Raw genomic sequence first — 19,592 nt, 5'->3', positions numbered from 1 at the left:
TGTAAAGTAAGACTATTGAGGTGTTAAAATTTTCTTTCGTGGGAAAACCCCTTTAAACTCCACTGGAGCCCCTGTCATTATTATTTCTTATGAGAGGAAATGACTGTAGGAAAATACAGGTTTAGCAGACGCACTGCCCCAAAGAAGAAAGGGTGCATCCAAGCCGAGTTATTTTTTATTTATTCTTAGAGTTGTGGACTATGTGTTTCGAGGATGTACCGTCCTCTTCCTGAGGTCCAATAATACAGACTGGGAGCAAGAAATAGTGCTGGGTGTAGGAACCAAAGAGCACACAAGACGGATCGTCAGGTACCTGTGGAGCAGAGGTGCTTCATTATTTTCAGGCATACAAGACGTGATAAAAGTGGCCCTTGATGTATTTATACCCTTTTATATTTCCTTAAAGGTGTTGTCCGCCTTCAGTTCATATTGTTTGTGTAATGAAAATTTTGACATTTTTGTAAAATCCATGCTATATCAAATTTTTCATCCCAGATCATTTCATTTCTAGATCTCTGCTTGCTGTTATACTTAACCCCTTAGTGACGCTGCCTGAAAAGGTTCTAATGACCGGGGCAATTTTAGCAAATTTTTTTATGTGGCGGTTAAAGGGCCATAACTTTGTTGCGGCATATTTTTTTGGGACACATAGAGCTAGTTAAAACGTAATAAAAGTTTAAAGATTTTTTTCATCTTTTCATTTGTAATTTATAGTACATATTTTTTATTTTTCTAAATAACTCAAACCGAACATTGTTAATGAATTATCTATTTTGTTTTGGTTGTTCTGATATATAATAATTATTGTCTCGGGCAAACAAGGCAGCTATGGTGATAGTTTATGTAGTGTAGCGGGGGATTAAAAAAAAAAATTGTGATTACGGTATATTGGAAAATGTATTTTTAAGAATATTTATTCATATTTTTTGTGTATGTATGTTTTTACTTTATATGTCCCCCATGAGGTCATAACAGGCCCCTGGGTGGCCATTTTCACTTATTTTTTTAATTTTACAAGTTTTCCCCTGCAACTGGGGCATCTATAAGAGCCCCAGTTACAGGGGGAAACAAACCCTGTGAGGGCTGATGCTGATCAGAGCTGTACTAAATCTAAACTGATCTAGCAGCTTTGATTAACCCCTTTAGACCCGGCGATCAGGTGACTGCCAAGTCTATAGAGCTGGTGACAGTGCCTTCTCTGATCCTCTATGCATTGCGCTTCTTAAGCGCAATGCTGTGAGGAACGGAGAAGGGATAAGCTGTAATCAACAACATCTCCCTAAAGTTTCCAGGTATCTCTGGAGACCCAGGTCCTGCTCCCACGACTAGAGGGAGAACAGTAGACGTCTAAAGTAAGCGGGCGGTGCAAAATGAATCACACATTGTAATGAATGAGGAGGAAAATCCCCATTTACTGCCATACTGTAGGATGGCATTAAATGGTAGAATCAATCAGACAACCCAGGGTTTAAGTACCCAAGGCTAGGGGTCTGAAAAAATAGTAAAAAAAAAAAAAGTAAAAAAAAAAGTTTGATATTAAAAAAAACCCTAAAAATTCCCCTTTCCCTAGAAGTCATATTCCGCATATACTTGTGTATAAGCCAAGTTTTTCAGCACAAAAAATGTGTTGAAAAACCTCACCTCGGCTTAAACTCAAGTCAATTAATAAAAAGAAACTTAATACTCACCCTCCGGCGCCTGGATCCTTGGCGCGGCTCCCAATCCTTGGCGCAGCTCCCGGCGGGTACTCTTCTCTCTTCTCTATCTGTTTCTTCTCTAGTCGGCAGAGTAGTGTCCATGCGATCTGCCAGGCAGCGCACACTACAATGCGGCGGTGTCGCCGCTAATGACGTCATCAACGGCGACACCCCGTCATCATATTGTGCGCAGGCCGGCAGATTGCATGGTTGCGACTCTGACGGCTATTACGAGAAAGAGGAGGAGCCGCGCCGAGCATCAGGGGTGAGTATCGCCGGAAGGTGAGTATTTTTTTTTTTTTAAATATGCTTGGCATACAGGGGGCTGGCTGGAAAGGGTTCGGCTTATACTCAAGTATGTACGGTAAATATAAAAAAAAAAACTGTAAAATTTAGGTATCACCGCATCCCAAAATATGATGTTTTTTTCACAGCATTTAACTCCATAATTGAAAATAGCACTGATAGTCGAAAATTGCCATTTTGAAAATATAGAAAATTCTATAAAAAGTGGTTAAAAGGCCATAAAGACCTAAAAATAGAAGCATTGAAAATGCCATAAAAATTTGCATAAAATGACACCACCCACAGCTCCGTACACCGAAGTATGAAGCGCCAGAAGATGGCAAAAGCAATTTTATTTGTACTGTATGTACTCGTGTATAAGCCGAGTTTTTTAGCACAAAAGAATTTGCCTTGGTTTATACACGAGTCAAGAAAAAAATACATACTCGCCTTCCGGCGCGGCTCCTCTTCTGTCTTTTCCACGATGCTTCTGTCACCATGGCTCCTCTTTCTGCCATCTGCTCTAACAGTCCGCAGAGCCACAGCCATGCGTTCTGCCAGCCAGCGTACACTATGATGCGGCAGTGTCGCCGGTGATGACGTCATAGTATGCGCCGGCTGGCAGAGCGCATGGCCGCGGCTCTGCTGGCTGTTACAGTAGACAGAAGAAACAATTGGAGCCGAGGTGACGGGGCCATCGCAGAGAAAACATAGGAGCCGCACCGAGCATCGGGAGCCAGATGGTGAGTATGTAAGTTTATTTTTTTTTTTTATGTGCTGGGCAAACAGGGGGCTGGCTTGCTCTATACTACAGGGGGCTGGCTGACTGTTTACTACTGGGGTCTTTCTGTATACTGGGAGGCTTATACTGGAGTCAATAGGTTTTCCCAGTTTTTGGCGATTAAATTAGGGGCCTTGTCTTATACTCAGGTTGGCTTATACTCGCTTATATGCTAAAATTTTTTTCACCAATTTTACTGCATTTGGAAGTTTTTCCCCGCTTCCCAGTACACGGCACAGAATATTAACTACCGTCACTAGTGCAATTTGTTGTGCAGAAAAGAAGATCTCACACAGCTCTGGACATGGAAAAATAAAAAAGTTATAGATTTTTGCAGTTGGGGAGTGAAAAATGGCAATGCAAAAACAAAAAAAGGGCGTGGTCATTAAGGGGTTAAGGAAGCTTCATTGTTTACTTCCAGTGGGTAGAAATCTGTCCATGGTCATGTGATGTCACACAGATTAAGGCTCGTATCATACCGTAGTGATATGAATTACGGCTCTTCTGGCTCCGGAACGGCTCCCTATTACATATATAAAAGGGAGCCGCAGGCCAGTCAATCACCCCAAGCCACTCCCCTTTTAACACAATTGTATCAGGTTAAAGGGGGCGTGGTGAGCATTTAGGGGTGGGGTTAAGTGAGCTGGATTGTTCGTGAACGACACATCACTATCACACACCTATATAATTACATATAGGGAAACTGTGAGGAATTGAGGCAGAAAGTATATTGGAAAACGTTACACAAACTTTATCAATAAGTTTTGTGCAGCGCTGCGTAATCTGTGTCTGCTATATAAATAAAGGAATTATTATTATAATTTGCTGAAACTTGAAGAGAATGTTTCAGGAGAAGCGGTGAGATGTGACTATATTACATATTGGTGCTGCTACAGGTGCTTCTTACTTGCTGATCTGCCGGCATAGTTGGCAGCGCGCCTGGTCAAGAGACCTAAGGAGGCACAAAAGCATATGACTACAAAATGCTGGGTGAGCAAACAAAAGCTATTTATCTCATGTTGGTTTAGCCACTTCTGTTTAGTGCTTTTTTACCATTTCAACCATGAAATAAAAGGTGCTTAGAGCTTCTTTATAGCAGTAAATAATACATTAAGTAACGGAGAAGGCTGAAGATGTCTGTAAACAATATGACTGCACTGCAGGATCTTCAGTCACACTGCTTACCGTATATACTCAAGTATAAGCAAAGTTTATCAGCACAGCTTATACTTGAGTCACAAAAAAAAAATAATAAAAAATTAATAACTCACCTTTCCGACGGCCCTCGCAGGTCTTCTCTTCCATCCGCCTGTCAGCAGCAGGTCCGTGCGATGTCACAGGCTCTGACGTCAGCCACTGCAATAGTATTGTGTGTGCCGGCAGTCAGTACACACTCTGATGTCAGTGACGGCTGAGGTCAGCGCTGTAGGTGAGTTATTAACTTTCTTTCTTTTTAAAAAGCATAGTGGGGTAGGAGGCAGAAGGGCTGGTTGTTTACTGGGGAATATCTTAATATTGGCTGGAGGCTGTGACCAATGCATTTTTTCCCCTAGGCTTATACTTGGGTTAATAGGTTTTTCCAGTTTTTGTTGTAAAATTAGGGGCTTATATTCAGATCGGCTTATACTATTCTGTCTTATGGCTCTTGAGGACGAACTGATTCGACTGAGCGCGGGATTTAACATTCAAATTATGTCGCAAGCCCAAGCACATGACCACTAAAAAGATGGTGTCAGACCTGAGCGGGAAAGCAACACACTCATGATATCTGTCACACAATCTTAGTGAATCTTAACACAGTGCATTATTGTTGGACAATGCATTTTCGTGAACTCCAGCGGCCGGGTATATAAATGTGCCCCAGTGTGCTCACCACACCATGACCGGGTGTCATAGACCTCTATGAGGGGCATGATCTGGTTGCAAATTGCAAAGTAGTTTTTCTGGATAGTTGTGGCTTGATCTCTAATCCAGACTGAATAAAGAAAATTAAAGTCTAGAGGGTTTTTTTGAAGTTCCTAGTGAAATCTTTTAAATTGTACTCAACTATTTGTAGTCCTTGCCTCATATGTAGCAGAGGGAGCTTTTGGATTGGAATAGAACTGGTAACGGGGACATTATACATGTGCAGGGATGTGCCCGTACTCCAGAATGCCTTACTATGGAAAGTGCTGGACTCAGACGTTGCAGATGTCCTGCTGTTACCTCTTAGATGCTAGTTAATAGGGAGTTTGTCCGGGAGCTGACGTTTCTTCAGAGGAAGGTAGTCGTGGCCAGAGTCAACACATGCTATTTCCAGTCACATATAAAACAAGAATCATCAAAACGTTTATTCCATGAACAGGGAAGTGATTGTTCATAAGAAGACATGAAATGCCCCATGAGGCACGAAGCAACCGGGGACTTCTGACAGCCCTCATCTCTAATATGTAGTCATGATCACCACCCACCACTTCCTCCAAGAATATATACCTTTTATATTTCACTACTATAATTACTGTAATAAGCCTCACTACTCAAGAAAACTAAGAGAAGCAAGACCAATACTATATCTTTGTGCACGAGGGTGCTGTCACATGGTGCGTTCATGGATAGTTCTTGGACCCTTTTTAAACAGACTGAAAACGCATGTGGTTTTGTAAGCTTACCATGTGTTTGGCTGCTTTTAATCCGTTTCATGGCTGCCTACACTTCTAGACATGAAGAAAAACAGATTCAAACCGGCCAAACGCATGGTAAACATACAAAAAACACACATTTTCAGTCCGTTTAAAGATGGTCCAAGAACGCACTGTGTGACAGCAACCTTAATCTCGTTTATGGGTCACTGATTCTATAACTAATGTTATCTAGATATCCAAGTATAAAATTATACCGTATTTTTTGGCCAAAAAGTGCCTGCATCTAGTAGACCTGCTGTAACGGAGATCGAGTGATGCCCTGATATAGTGCTGCACCCGATCTCCCAGAGAGGAGAGGCTCCGCACTGCTCTCTCCCTTTGCCTACAGGACCTGTGGTGATGTCAGCATCATGTGACTGATCACATGCTTCTTACATCTCCACATACTGCCGAGAATGGGGGCATGCGGCCCTGGGACAGAATAAGAATAAGAGGAGAAGGGATTCTGTGTGTGTAGAGCAGTTCCCAGTGTGTTCCTTATATGTGTATAGTAGAGCTGTGTATGTATTCATGTGTGTAGTACTTGTGTTTTGGTAGGTGTTTAGCCCACTGATTTAGTATTTATTTCCTAATGCTTACAAGATGCATGTTGGAAATGGTATATTTTATCATTTTAACTCCGGAAAAAAAAATTTGTCCCTGTGACAATTCGATTTTTTTTACTTTTGTGCCATCATGGGAACAAGGATTATAAATAAAGTGTCATTACAGACACCTTATAGCTGGTTAGTTCAGTCTGGGACTATAGTAAAGCTTCCAGAGAGCTTCACCAGAGGTCACAGTGGGCAGAGAGGTCGGTATGTAACTAGGGGTCGTCTGTAAGTCGTGTGTCCTTTAGGCCGCATTCACACTACTGTATGGGCTGTACATACGTCCCCTATAGACATGTACCATCTTTCTCCGTGTGTACCGCCTGTACACCATGCATTTCTATGAAATGGGGAAACCCTTCCTCCTCTCCATCGCGCCGGGCATATGGCATATGTTTATGTAAATAGGAGAACACCGTACTGTTCTCCCTAACTGATGAAGCAACAGGCGGATCATGCGTCCTGCTGCTCCATTCACTACTAAAGCGCTAAAGATAGCTGTGCCATGAGCTTGACAATTTCCAATACTCACATTGACAGTGATTGAAGTAGTAGGACACGTGCACAACCTGCCACTCCATTCATAAGTGAGAAGCAGACCTTATTCTTGTGATCTGTGGGGTTCCCAGCAGTGTGACCTCCACTGATCAGTTATCCCCCATCTTGTGGATAATACTAGATACAACTCCTAGGCCTTACCTTGGATTATTTTATGTGTTAGCTATGTTGGGAATGATACTTTCCATGTATCCATCATGTACTCCATATATTAACCCCTTCACGACTGACATATTTGCGCATAACCTGTGCACACAGCATGTTAACAGACATCAAGACCGTGGCAGACTTCAAATGCTTATATCTCTTCAACCGTGGCACCTAGAAACACAAATCTGCTGCAGAAGCGGAGTTGTTGTACAAAATTTTTAGATACAGCTTTCAATTTCCAAGCTGCAGAAGACTATTTGCAAAAATATATGCACCCTCTGGCTCTGAACCTTGGAAATGGTGACGCAAAAAACCCCAAACATATTAGAAATTGTTATGATATGTGCAGCTGTTCTAAAGATATCATCATGTAAAGAAGAGCAGAACAAAATCCTCGAACATGAAGGGGTTAATTATATACAGTATGGTAACGTAAGATAATTGTAGCTTTCAATTTTAGCTACAGCTGATTGGACCCCCACTTTTAAAGATGGGATGTGTAATAATGTGTCAGGGACCATAGACGTTACAGGACATCCACTGCAACTAACCCATTAACCCAACTCAACATGGTGGATGGCAATTATGCTGATCACGTCTATTACTATTGCAGATTTAGGCCTCGGTTTTACATTTTTCAATACAAAAGATACAAAGATATGCCCCCCAAATGCAAAGAAGTCTTTGCTAACAATGGTGGTTTTTGCCGCAGCCACCCAGTGCGTTCCAAGCCTTGAAGTGTATTTTATGTGGCTTCCCAGGCAATCCCAAGAAAGTGACGTCTCACACATAGAGAGTGAAAATAACTTTATATATTATACATATTTATATACACAAAACATACATAAATCTATGTCCATAGCTCTACCACAATATGAGCTTTCTACATCTCAAGGAGTGGTTTTGTTCAGGGACTTACACCGTATTAAAAAATAATAGGATTTAAAAGAAGCTTCATCATAAAAACTACTTGACCATTTGAGGCTCATCCTTTGGAGGTTGGAATAAAACAGTCTCTTAAGAATATGGCCAACCTTAAGCTCGCCCACTCTTAGGCAACATAAGTGCAAAACATCAGATTGCAAATAACCGCACAGGTCATCACTGTAGGAATGGGATGGGAGGACACCTATGGACATTGGTCAGTTAGAGCCCACGTCTATATCTATCAGACCGGGGGTCATGTTATATGCATAATCACCAACACCGGGGTAACATGGTTGTCTTTATCTAGAAGGAAAAATAAAACATTGGTAAAAAGGGAAATAATAAAATTCTCCAGTACATCATATGTTCCACTGAGATCAGTTCCTTCTGTATCCACGGTGGAGATGCAACACAAGTTCCATGTGTTTTATTGATCTTGTCTCCATTCAGGAAATAGCTCATCACATAGCACATAAGTGAAAATGTGACCTTCCATACAGCGGACAAGACTTGAGGGAGGTTCCTTAACCGAGAATAGGGTTTGTATTTTTATGTCTAGGAAACTGAATAAGATTAATTGGAGGGGAACAAGTGTCTCCGAATGGTTTGAGTGAATTCTATTTGATGAAGAGATAACATAACTACACTGTTTGTAAGCTTTGGCTAGTAAGTAATATATTATATATTTTTTTAACATGAAGCTTATAAAGTAAAATTCCCTTTAAAGTTTCCAAACACTTTGTAGCAGCTGCTCAGTGGTCAGTGATGCACAAGGCACACTGTGAGTGTTCTCGTAAAGGTTTGCATTAACATACAGTACTAAGTGATACAACTACAACTCGTACCTTTCACTGCATAGTAAGAATGTCTTCTTTGTAGGACTATATACAGCCACAATTACTCTCTTAGTGCAAAATAACAATTTCAGACTGTACAAGTATCGGCACATATGCCGAGGGCTCCCATATGTTTGTTCGGTCCCTTTCGGAACACCTTGAGTTTTACATTTTAGGTCTCCAACCATTAATAAATTGCATCAATTTTTTAACCTGGAGTTTGCTCAGTTTAAAGTCCTCGGAAAGTATCTCCTCTGTTAGCTGGACAAGTAAGTTGCCGTCAATCTTTTCCGAGACAAAGAAGGAGACAACGTCTTCTGATAACCCGATGAATCGAAGAGATTTCGATACTTCTTCAATGGACAGTCCTGAGAGGTCAGATGGCGGCTGCCATGGAGAGCCGTCTCCACATGACCTTGGTGCTAGCTGCATATGCAATGGGGATGAGAATGGGTATGAAATGGAGAAAATGTCCTGCATGCCCTTTTTAGCCAAGTAATGATCTTCTGTGATATCTGGGGAGCATGTCTGCGAGCCTTCTTCTGCTCCATCAATTTTCATTGAAAGAGAGAGGGGTTCGAGGGCTGGATTTACCTCACTTGTTTTGGGTGCTCGCGGGGGTAATGCAGGACATGACATACTTTGCTTTGTGCTGTTGTCTGGGACCATTTTCTCTTTTGAGGTTTCCATGGAGTAGCTGGCAGATTTTGGACAGCCTGTGGCAAGGTCACTAAATTCATTTAGTGTGTCCTGTGTGCAACCAGTTAAAGGATCAACCGCACTAAAGTCAAAGGGAGCTGGAAAGTTTCTCTTTGGTGTGGCTGGTGTCTTTTGTCGTGGATAGCTGTAATAACTGCGGCACTGGTCCACTAGCAGGTCATTTGTGTTCATTCCTTCAGCCCCACCACAGTAACGGTTTGGCCATGATAACCGAGAAGGAAGGATCTCAGAAGCTGCTAGTGCACAAGGCAATTTGCTCTCAAGATCACTCGACTCATTCTTGATCCAGTTACAGGGGTAGCATGAAACCGGGGCATTGTCCGAAGAACTTGCAACTTCATTTTCTGGAACACTACTATGAAAAAATACAAATACTATTAATATTTAGTATTGCCCATAAATACTAGTAGGTTCTACCAGATATCATCATGTTAAACTTTACAGCTGGTGGCCCAATAGGAACTGTGTCTGAGACAGTGTGGATTGAGACACTTTATGGACAAGTACTTCAGTCATGATAGTCTCTAAAATACTGTGGAATAAGTGGGTGCCCTGATAAATATGTTATACATATAATGTGTTGCAAAAGTATTTATACCCCCTGAGCATTCTCCTCATGTTTAAAGATTACAGTCTCCAACTTAAAAATGTCTTGTATTGACATTTTATGTGATGGAGCAACGTAAAGTATCTAATATTTGTAATGCAAATGATACATTGTTTTGCAAATTCTTAACAGAGTCGTGTTTTGTGCATATGTGTGCAGCCTGTGCCCCCCTCGCCCCTAATAAAATGTACTATGAAGCACAGAACAGCTATACTTGGATATATAATCCTATATCATTTAGTTTTCTCTGGTGTATTCCACTGTGGCATTCATATAAAAAAGCAGCAATAACTTATGAGAAGGGAACACAGAGCTCTTAATGTCTTTTACTCTGAATACCTGGAAGACAGATCCACATCCCCATCATCTGCTGACCACACTCATCTGTCTGATGGATAAAAGATTAGCGGCCAGTGTATATTTTATTTACTCCAACACAGAATAGTGAATAATTTACTAAGATTTAAAAACAACATAAATTGTTCTAAATAATCTGTAATGAAATGAGAAACAAAAGAATCTTGGTTGTACTTAAAGGGAACCTGTCACCATATTTTCACAAATACAGCTTGTGACAGGTTCCCATAGAGCCCTAGTAACTGACGTCCTTCTTTTAGCTAAAAGTAGTTTCCCTTAAATTCCCCTAAATCAACTTTATCTTATACTCCCTGGCATTGGAAGGGGCATGTCCTGCTCAGCCGGCCCCTCCCATCTACTCCTCCTCATGTCCCATGCCTCTTCACAGCGTGTCATGTGACCTGCGTGACATCATCTAAGGTCCTGTTACATTTGCACCATCTACCCCATGTATATATCTGATCACAGTCCTGCTTCACCTAACACACACAGGAATGGTTATACTGATGTCCAATTAATAAATTGATATTTTCTACACATCCGCTGTTTTTCTTCTCTGGATCTGATTAGTATATTTTGGATGTGACACCTACTCGCTTACCCTCCCCTCTTTGTTTTCTTGATGTCCAGGACTACTAACTTGCATTGTCTGCAGCTTTCCATGGTCAAAACTGTTGACAGATTCCCTTTAAAACCTACTGTGTATTGAAACTGTATTATAAAATGTACATAATAAATATATATATATGAATGAACATGTATTTGTGGAACCCCTTTGACTTTCCACTTATTTAGGCTTTTAGATACTTTCCATACAGCGTTTTGCAGCATAAGGGACACAGAGGCAGTAGCTGAATACCGTAGGACGATGGATCCTGTAATTCTATTAGACTATACATCCTTCTCACATCAATTCCATACATTTCATTTTGCAGATGCTATAGGATTTTTTTTTCTCGATTCTGGTGACCTAATAAAGTGAATTCAATATTTGCCTTCCGCCAAATAGCCCTGTTAGCCTTTATCACGTTTCGTGACTAACGTTACATCTAATGCGAGCCTAGTGACACGAGAGAGCGGCTGAAGTCACCTCCAGTCTTTGGGTTTTGCTGAGTTTTGCTCTATATTGCAGCTCTCAGCAGTTCAGTGTTTACAGAGACAGGCAGGACTTACATGCTGTGCAGCCCTGAGGAATAGTAGGAAAGCGTAGGACTGGGAGAGCGGGTTTGCTGCCGCGCTAGTTTTCCTGTTGGCGGAGGAACAGATGGGGTGGGGGACGATGGTTTGGAACTGCGAGGAGGCACAGGTGGAGCATTCAGGAGTCTGCATTCTTCTTTAACCTAAAATAAGGAGAAGGTGTATGGTGAAATTCTTTTATAAAAGAGGTAAAATTGGTAAAACATAAAATCCATGAGCTGTTATTTATGTGGATGAAAATACAACATGCTGTACACCAACTAAATTTTATCTGTAACAAAGAATAGGCAATAAAATCTCCTGCATCGTCCCTAGATCCTTGGCTACACTACAAGACTGATCATTTACACAGGAATGGAATCCAAATCATGTACAAATAAACTCAACTTATCATACGAGTCCAGGATTATGCAAAACAATCAAATTTCACTTTTTTTTTGGAGCTAATGGAAGTTTGCACTAATAATTTTAAACACTGCATTTGATATGTTGTGTGTGTAGTCAGAGGCTGGATCCACAGCAGATTTCTCAGCTCTGCTTTGTGTAAACTCAGTCTAAAGTTGTCGTGTACATGTGTGTACATGGGAGGAGAGCACAACACAACACTGCCACACACCTTAGGTGACAACTTACTTACTTTAAAAGAAAATCTACCATGAAAACCAGGGACACTTACTCATAGATCCAGGCACCCTGGCTGTGGCAATCTTATATTTGTTATCCATGGCCTCCTTCCTTTTAAAATCAACTTTTTAAACTATGCTAATGAGCCAGAGGCCCTCTGTGTTGCAGCTTCACAGGCTGTTACACTGTCTCAACCTGCCACCTGTTCTCGCTTTACTTCTTCCCTCCCATACATAATCCAACAAAGTGTGTGGAGGTTCCTGATTTTAAAAGTTTATTTTAGGAAGAAGGAGGCCATGGATAACATATATAAGAAGATTACTACAGTCATGGTGCCTGGATTTATGAGTAAGTGCCCCTGTTTTATCAGGCTTGATTTTGTTGGCAGATTTCCTTCAAAGTAGTCAAATTACAACATCAAGATATATACCGTATATACTAATGTGCTGAAAAACGTCCCATCGGCTTATACACGAGTCAATACTGACTAAAATTGACTAAAAAAATAATAAACTTATATACTCACCCTCCGGTGGCCCCGATGTGCAGCGCTGCTCCCCCGATGTCATCGCGGCTCCTCTTCTGGCTTCCCGGCTGTTCTTCTTCCTTCAGCGTGCTGGGCGCCGCCATGCTCTTCTCGCGGGCGGCGCCTAGTATGACATCAGCAGCAATGCGTCATACTAGGCGCCGCCCGCGAGAAGAACAAGACGGCGCCCAGCACGCTGAAGCAAGAATAGGAGCCGCGATGACATCGGGACGCACGGTGAGTATATAACTTTATTTTTTTATTCTGCTGTGGGCACGGCTGTATACTACTGGGGGCACGGCTGTGCTGTATACTACTGGGGGCACGGCTGTGCTGTATACTACTGGGGGCAGGGCTCTATACTACTGGGGGCAGGCTGTGCTGTATACTACTGGGGGCAGGCTGTGCTGTATACTACTGGGGGCAGGCTGTGCTGTATACTACTGGGGGCAGGCTGTGCTCTATACTACTGGGGGCAGGCTGTGCTGTATACTACTGGGGGCAGGCTGTGCTGTATACTACTGGGGGCAGGCTGTGCTGTATACTACTGGGGGCTGGCTGGGCTGTATACTACAGGGGGCTGGCTGGGCTGTATACTACAGGGGGCTGGCTGGGCTGTATACTACTGGGGGCTGGCTATATACTGGGGGGTTTGTGACCAATGCATTTCCCGCCCTCGGCTTATACTCGAGTCAATAGGCTTTCCCAGTTTTTTGTGGTAAAATTAGGGGTCTCGGCTTATACTCGGGTCGGCTTATACTCGAGTATATACGGTACATGAGATATGTATTCCACGTAACATGCATGACCTTACACTATGTCCCAAAATGCTGTATGGTGAACCAGATTTTATAAAGGACTAAATGACTTCTGCTGCGTTTTTGAAGATCCCTGCTGCCATCCCAAAATCTAAGTTTTAGGCCACATGCACACAAACGTTAACCCTTGTTTGCAGCCCGTTTGTAATCGTGAATGTTGCTAAATTGCCTATGACAATTAAAAAAGAAGGGCAGTCGGCTCACGCAGGGGGATATGAAATACCCACTGAAAAAAATTACTATCATGCAACCCCATATTGTGTTCCTGTGTATTAGGTCGCAGGGTGAGCATAAAAAAGGTAAAGTTATACATTTGCCATATCTGCGATTATTGCAGCAACTTTAGGAAAATCTCCCAGTTGAGCTTCAGCAGTGTTGTGTTGATGCGGCTCTGTAAACCTATGAGCAGATCCCTCTATACTGCGGAAACCCCCTACAGCTCCCAGGCAGTATGGCATCTGCGAGTACAATGACTACTGTACACCCGGATCTTAGATAGGACGCCTCTGCTTCCATCCTTACATCTGACAACTGACCCCAGCAAGATGATTCACACTGCACGTTTCATCACACATAAAGTTGTCAATGACTTTGCTGCTTTGATGTTCCTCTTCAGCATTCGCCTCCTAATCACAGGGTGTGACCCCAATTACAGAGGATCCCAGCGCAGGTCACTTCACTCAAGTCTCACTTAGCAGCTTGAGAAATAAAGGACAGTCTGGAGCGGATCCAGAAACCTCAAGTAGTCACTCTGCGCAGACAGGTTTCTCCACATTACAAGAGACTGCGTGGGGGAACTGTCAGGCGGATTTACTTGTCCTACTTCTGCTGGAATGTAAGAGGTGCGGGTATCTGGCCCCCCTGGCCCGCACAATACTTTCCCATGCAAACCTGCATATTCTATAATGGCCAATAATCTGAAAGGTACAAAGACCCAAATATGATATTTTTATACTATAATCTTATTCTTTTATTCATTGCATATATCACCAACAGGTCTACAGCGCTGTACAGTGAATGGAAATGATAACCGTGAAGTATTCATCTCCCATTTCCTTTTTGACTCTTAAATTACATGTAGTTATACTAGAACCAGACTGTGTGACAATCCTCTTATGGAAATGTTACCAAATATAATGTGCTATATGGCAGAACTCCAATAATCACTAATACGACCGGGGACCTATTGGCAGGTACGAGATGTTTTGGTAATGAAATGGAAATGTGTTACTAAAGATGAAGGGAAACCACAGAGAAGCTCTACCAGTCACCTCCGCTGCTCCACACAGGCTTTATGGCAATGTTAATACTGTGTAGTCTTTTCAAAAATTTCCTTCATTTTAAAGGGATCCCACATAAAGTTCACACATGACCTTTTAGGCGATGTGCCCTGCATTGTAAGCAACACTGAAAGTATTGAAGCCTTATTAAAATGCAAACCAGCATCTAGGTGCACCATAGCCTATGCCAACTTCACCACCCAGTGTTCCCCCACTCTCTCATGATTGACAGTACCCTGTTGCCCTTATGAAATTAGGCATGGGCGTCTGCACCAGGCCTTTAGACAATGGAAATAGTGCCCCGACATGTTATAGCAGTATATACTGCTTTACTATTGTGTGGTAGGCATACAACATTGACAGACCATGTGGAGAAGAATTAATTAAGGACAACCATACCATATTCTTATAATCCTTCCCTTTAAATGTGTTGGCCACCTTTAGGAAATGTTTACAAGGCAAGTGGGTGACCCCCATATAAACTTACCATGTTAAACCTTCCTGGAAGCCACCGGGTGAACTGAGACTTGAGAATTTTTGGCTGCTGTCAGATAGAGGGGGTTGTACAGTCATTACCATCATATCCATAGTCTTATCAGTGGTTGGAGGGAGTGCAGTTGTCCTTGGCATGTCCCTCCAACCATTTGTGGTTATGACAGAGAGGACATGAAGACAACAATGACCGCACACCCCCTCCATTTACAAAAAGCCAGAAGAGACAAGACCTAAGAGGAAGGGACCTCTGGGAGCCTCCAAGGAAGGTTCAAATGGGTAAGTAAATATAGATGATCCTACAAGCTTCTCCTACTTGCCCTGTTAAACTTTTCTAAAGGTGTCCAAGTTCTTCTTCTCTAGAACATATACTCCCAGTGACATTTAAAAGGGGCATTCCCACACAGACAAGTTTCTTAAATGTACAGAGGATAACAAAATAACTCATTCTCTAATTCACTGTTATTAACAAAAATACAGCATTTCACAGATTTAAAACCAACCAACCTTCCCAATGGGGAAGCTAAATGAAAGTGTATAAACTTGCGCCCTGATAATCTAACCACATTTTAGCTCCCTGAACTAGAGGGATCATAATGGGGATCATTTATTAAGGGCCCGATTCGCGTTTTCCCGACGTGTTACCCGAATATTTCCGTTTTGCGCCGCTTGTACTTAAATTGCCCCGGGATTTTGGCGCACGCGATCGGATTGTGGCGCATCGGCGCTGGCATGCGCGCGACGGAAATCGGGGGGCGTGGCCGAACGAAAACCCGACGTATTCGGAAAAACCGCCGCATTTAAAACCCGAAAATGTGTCGCATAAGGACCGCTTACCTTCACCTGGTCCAGCTCGGTGCATTCCGGCGCGATGAGTTTACTTTCAGCGCAGCAGCGCCACCTGGTGGACGGCGGAAGAACTACCTTATTAAATCCCGGCCGGACCCGAATCCAGAGCGGAGAAGCCGCCGCTGGAACGCGAATGGACCGGGTAAGTAAATTTGCCCCAATGTGTCTGCTTAGTGAGTCCCTGCCACCATTCCAAAATTTTACACTGACCATCACTGAATGAAAGGAGATAAAACTGAGTAAAATTGTAAAGTAAGGGATTAAAATTTATCTTTATTGTGTAAACATCACTAGGGGATTGAAACTTGAGAATTTTCTTTTATGGGCAAAGCCCTTCAAGGATCCAGGGACCTCCAGGGTGCCTGAAGCAGCAGCTCTGACACTTTGACTTTTGCTATATTGAGCAGCTTTTGTATTACAGTTCCTGCTAAATGAATTAAGTGATGAGAAATTGCATCATATCCAGCATATTCCCAGACATATAGAGGAATATGCATAGCGCTGTGGGCGGAAGTGTTTTGGTTGTAGCTGTTAACAATTATTCTTCTCGGATTCCTGACGTGTGTGGGAAGTTTCTTGAGAACACATTATTATAAATCCCTATGTGCTACCTGTAATTTGAAGCTCATGTTTCCACCCAGACTCATCTCCGGAGACATGAGAACCATCATCCAGTACAATACAAGCTCTGGATATGACACATCATGTACTGTCTGGATTGTTCTGTATTGTGGGTCTCCATCTCTACTCCTCTAAATAAAAGCAGTCTTGCTGATACTTCTGCCGATCTCTGATGATGAGGATTACAGGAATATTTTAATATTCAGAAATCTCATTTCTTTATTTTAACATTTTATTTTGAGGTATAGTATAAGTTCACAGATGGCTTGTGTAATTCTGGCGCCTCTTCCGAGCCTGGCACTGGCACTCTCAAGGCGGCGATGGTGGAACACATGGATTGGGAGAACAATGGGAATGGCTTCTTGTATTTAGAATTATCCAATTTACATCTCATTGATATTCTCAAAACACACCCAGGGAGCCCTTCCCAAATGTTGTCTCATTTATGAATGTGTCTTATTTGCACATACGGCACATTACAGCCGGCATGGTTAGTTTTAGCTTATTGTAGTTATATTACAGTGTTGGAAGCACTGTTTAGTATGACAATTTCCAAGATAAGAAAAGATTACAAAACAATAGAGCCATGTTTATAGGCTGTGTCAGGTATTACAATCTATGGACAAGTGTGTTTATTTTATGTAAAGCAGCAGCCAGCCCGTCTCTAAGTCGTGTGTCCTTACGTAGGGGGAACCCTGTATTTACCGTAGTTTTCCACATGTTTGTTAACTAGGATTATCCTATTAAAGGAATTTCACAAGCTAAAAAGTATTCATCTATATGTAATCTTTCTCATAAATGGGGAACAAGCCCCCTCACGGATAAGAGATTCTCAGTAGCGGACGCAGACAGCTTTAAATGAATGGGAGATGATCTGCAGTAACCTGGTCCGGCCACACACTGAAAATGGAGCTCTCTGCTTACTCATCCTATTCTGTGTGTCAGGTGAGAATAGCTGATCTGCGGGCAAGCAGAGTGTTGGACCTCCACAGTGTAATATTATGGAGGATGAATATTTTGAGCCTGTTTAATTACCTTATACGAATTCACCCAAAAAAACAAGCATATGACGATCAAATGCATTGAAGAACGTTCCCCTAAAAGTAATGCTTTAAGGATCCAGTGTGGCACCTCCCATCGCTCTGTTGGTATACAGAGGGTCAATGATGACATTGTGCCGACAGCACCCACCCACTACAGCATGCCTCTGCGGCCAGTAGTGGTCATGCGCTGTCGAAGGGACATCACCACTCAGCCTCTGTATGTCAAAAAGAGGCCGAGGCTGATGTGAGGCACTTATTTTGTATTTTGTTACAACAGCTGAAATACAATGAAAAAAGAATCGATCCTGGGGAGCCCCTTCAAATTCAACATTATGTTTGCTGAGTGCACCACATGTCAGTCTCTCCAAATTGAGCATCTAATTGTATGGAGAAACCCAATTCTAGTCCAGACAGCAAACAATACAGAATTCACAGAACCAGAGGTCACATGGTACCGATGAGGTACTAGAACCGTTATGTCAAGAAGAAAGCCACCGATAAGAAAGTTTAACTGCAGACCGAAATTAACAAATTGCGGTAAATTGCAATTCAATCATTATGATTCCTAATTTTAACCTGATAAATAGACCAATACTCACAGCTTCTGATTTGGGAGGCACTGGAGGTGGAGGTAAAGATAAATCTGCACATTTGCTTGTCAGCAGAGATCCAGGAGATGACAGAGAGGACGTGCCACACTTGGAATGCAATGAACCTCGGAAAGGATCACATTTGTTCTTCTCGCTTTGTGAACGGGTTAGGGGTTGTCCTGCGCGTTTCTCATTTCCCAGTTCCAGCCACAGCTCCTCATAGGGAAGCTCTGGTTTTGCTGGTAAAACTCCTGATTCCTCACCAGTTTCAGGGAAAAGGTAGTCACTACCACTGTCACCAGAATCTTGGTACTGAGAAGAATCTGGAGGGAACACAGCCCAGTCCCCACATAGGTCCCGACAACCATGTAGGTTCACCTCGCTGTTTCCATGAAGATTGTTTCCATAAACACAGACGGAAAGCCTATGGAAGGATTGGGTCAGCTCGTCCCGGGCATAACTGAGGGAGTTTGGTATGTGACTATGACCGGAGCAATAAGTCTTCTTCGGGCTCTTGCATTCTTCATTCCAGTCTACTTTGACATCCCTCACCGCACGGGAGTATTCCTCTATATCAAACTGCTCTTGGCATATATTATACCAATGTTGGACGACCGACTCCTGCCACATTTCTCCTTTTGCTATATTTTCAGGTATGCTGAACGTTGGGACAGATAAATGTAATGGAAAATGCATGGGAATGATTTTACCAGCACGCAGAACACAACAGACGACAACAGTCTTGGTTTGTATATTGACAAACTTGTACCGATGTCCCTCGCGTATAAAGTGAAGGTCGTAGGGGTTACGGGGAGGGGGGCTAGGCACAGTCACATTTACAGGCAGTCGTGTCTTCTCTACAATGTTACGGATCGTGTGTTCCCCGTCTTGCATCTGAAGCTCTAGAGGACTGCGGGTGCTAAACCTCCCTTTACACTGAAACGGAAGGCTGATGCTTTCATTAGTTCTATGGTTCATGCATATCAAGCACGGCATTTTGCCTTTCCCCAATTTGCTGATTGAGTTCAATTTTCCAATTTTCTTAAATATGGTATTCAGACGTGACTTCTCCTTGGATGTTTTTGCATAAAGAATCTCAGCCTGGCCCATTAGCGTAAGTTCATCTCCAGTACATAGCGTGATGTTATACACTTCGGTATCTTCATTGCACTCTCCTGATGCAACCTGTAAGTAAAGCAAATGATATTTGTTAGACAATTTGTACTATCCACAGGGAATAAACTGCTAAACATAAATCAGATAACGCTCTGCGCAAAGTGACGGTAGAAGAACTCACACAGAAACGAGAACTATGATTCTATAAAGACATAACATTTATCATCAAGTTTCTGAGGTAAAACTG

At 42.4% G+C, this 19,592-nt stretch overlaps 1 protein-coding gene across 2 annotated transcripts in view; it reads right to left on the bottom strand.

Annotated features, from left to right (window-relative positions):
* Positions 1-7,534: 7,534 nt before the first annotated feature.
* Positions 7,535-19,592, bottom strand: part of GAREM1 (GRB2 associated regulator of MAPK1 subtype 1) — an 84,199-nt gene continuing 72,141 nt past the window's right edge. Inside the window, exons 4-6 of one of the 2 annotated variants that reach the window (XM_072152008.1) lie at positions 18,239-19,414; positions 11,363-11,529; positions 7,535-9,577 (exon numbers count right to left, since the gene is read on the bottom strand). In XM_072152008.1, coding sequence (XP_072008109.1) covers positions 8,671-9,577; positions 11,363-11,529; positions 18,239-19,414 — 2,250 coding nt within the window. In that variant the 3' untranslated portion in view covers positions 7,535-8,670. Of the gene's footprint in view, positions 9,581-11,362; positions 11,530-18,238; positions 19,415-19,592 lie in introns of both variants that reach the window. The other variant, XM_072152007.1, reaches the window with a different exon arrangement.

This window comes from Engystomops pustulosus, chromosome 5 (assembly GCF_040894005.1).
Source record: "Engystomops pustulosus chromosome 5, aEngPut4.maternal, whole genome shotgun sequence".
Taxonomy (NCBI): Eukaryota; Metazoa; Chordata; class Amphibia; order Anura; family Leptodactylidae; genus Engystomops; species Engystomops pustulosus.
Note: the sequence above shows the minus strand (reverse complement) of the source record. Positions and strands in the feature narration are given on the sequence as shown.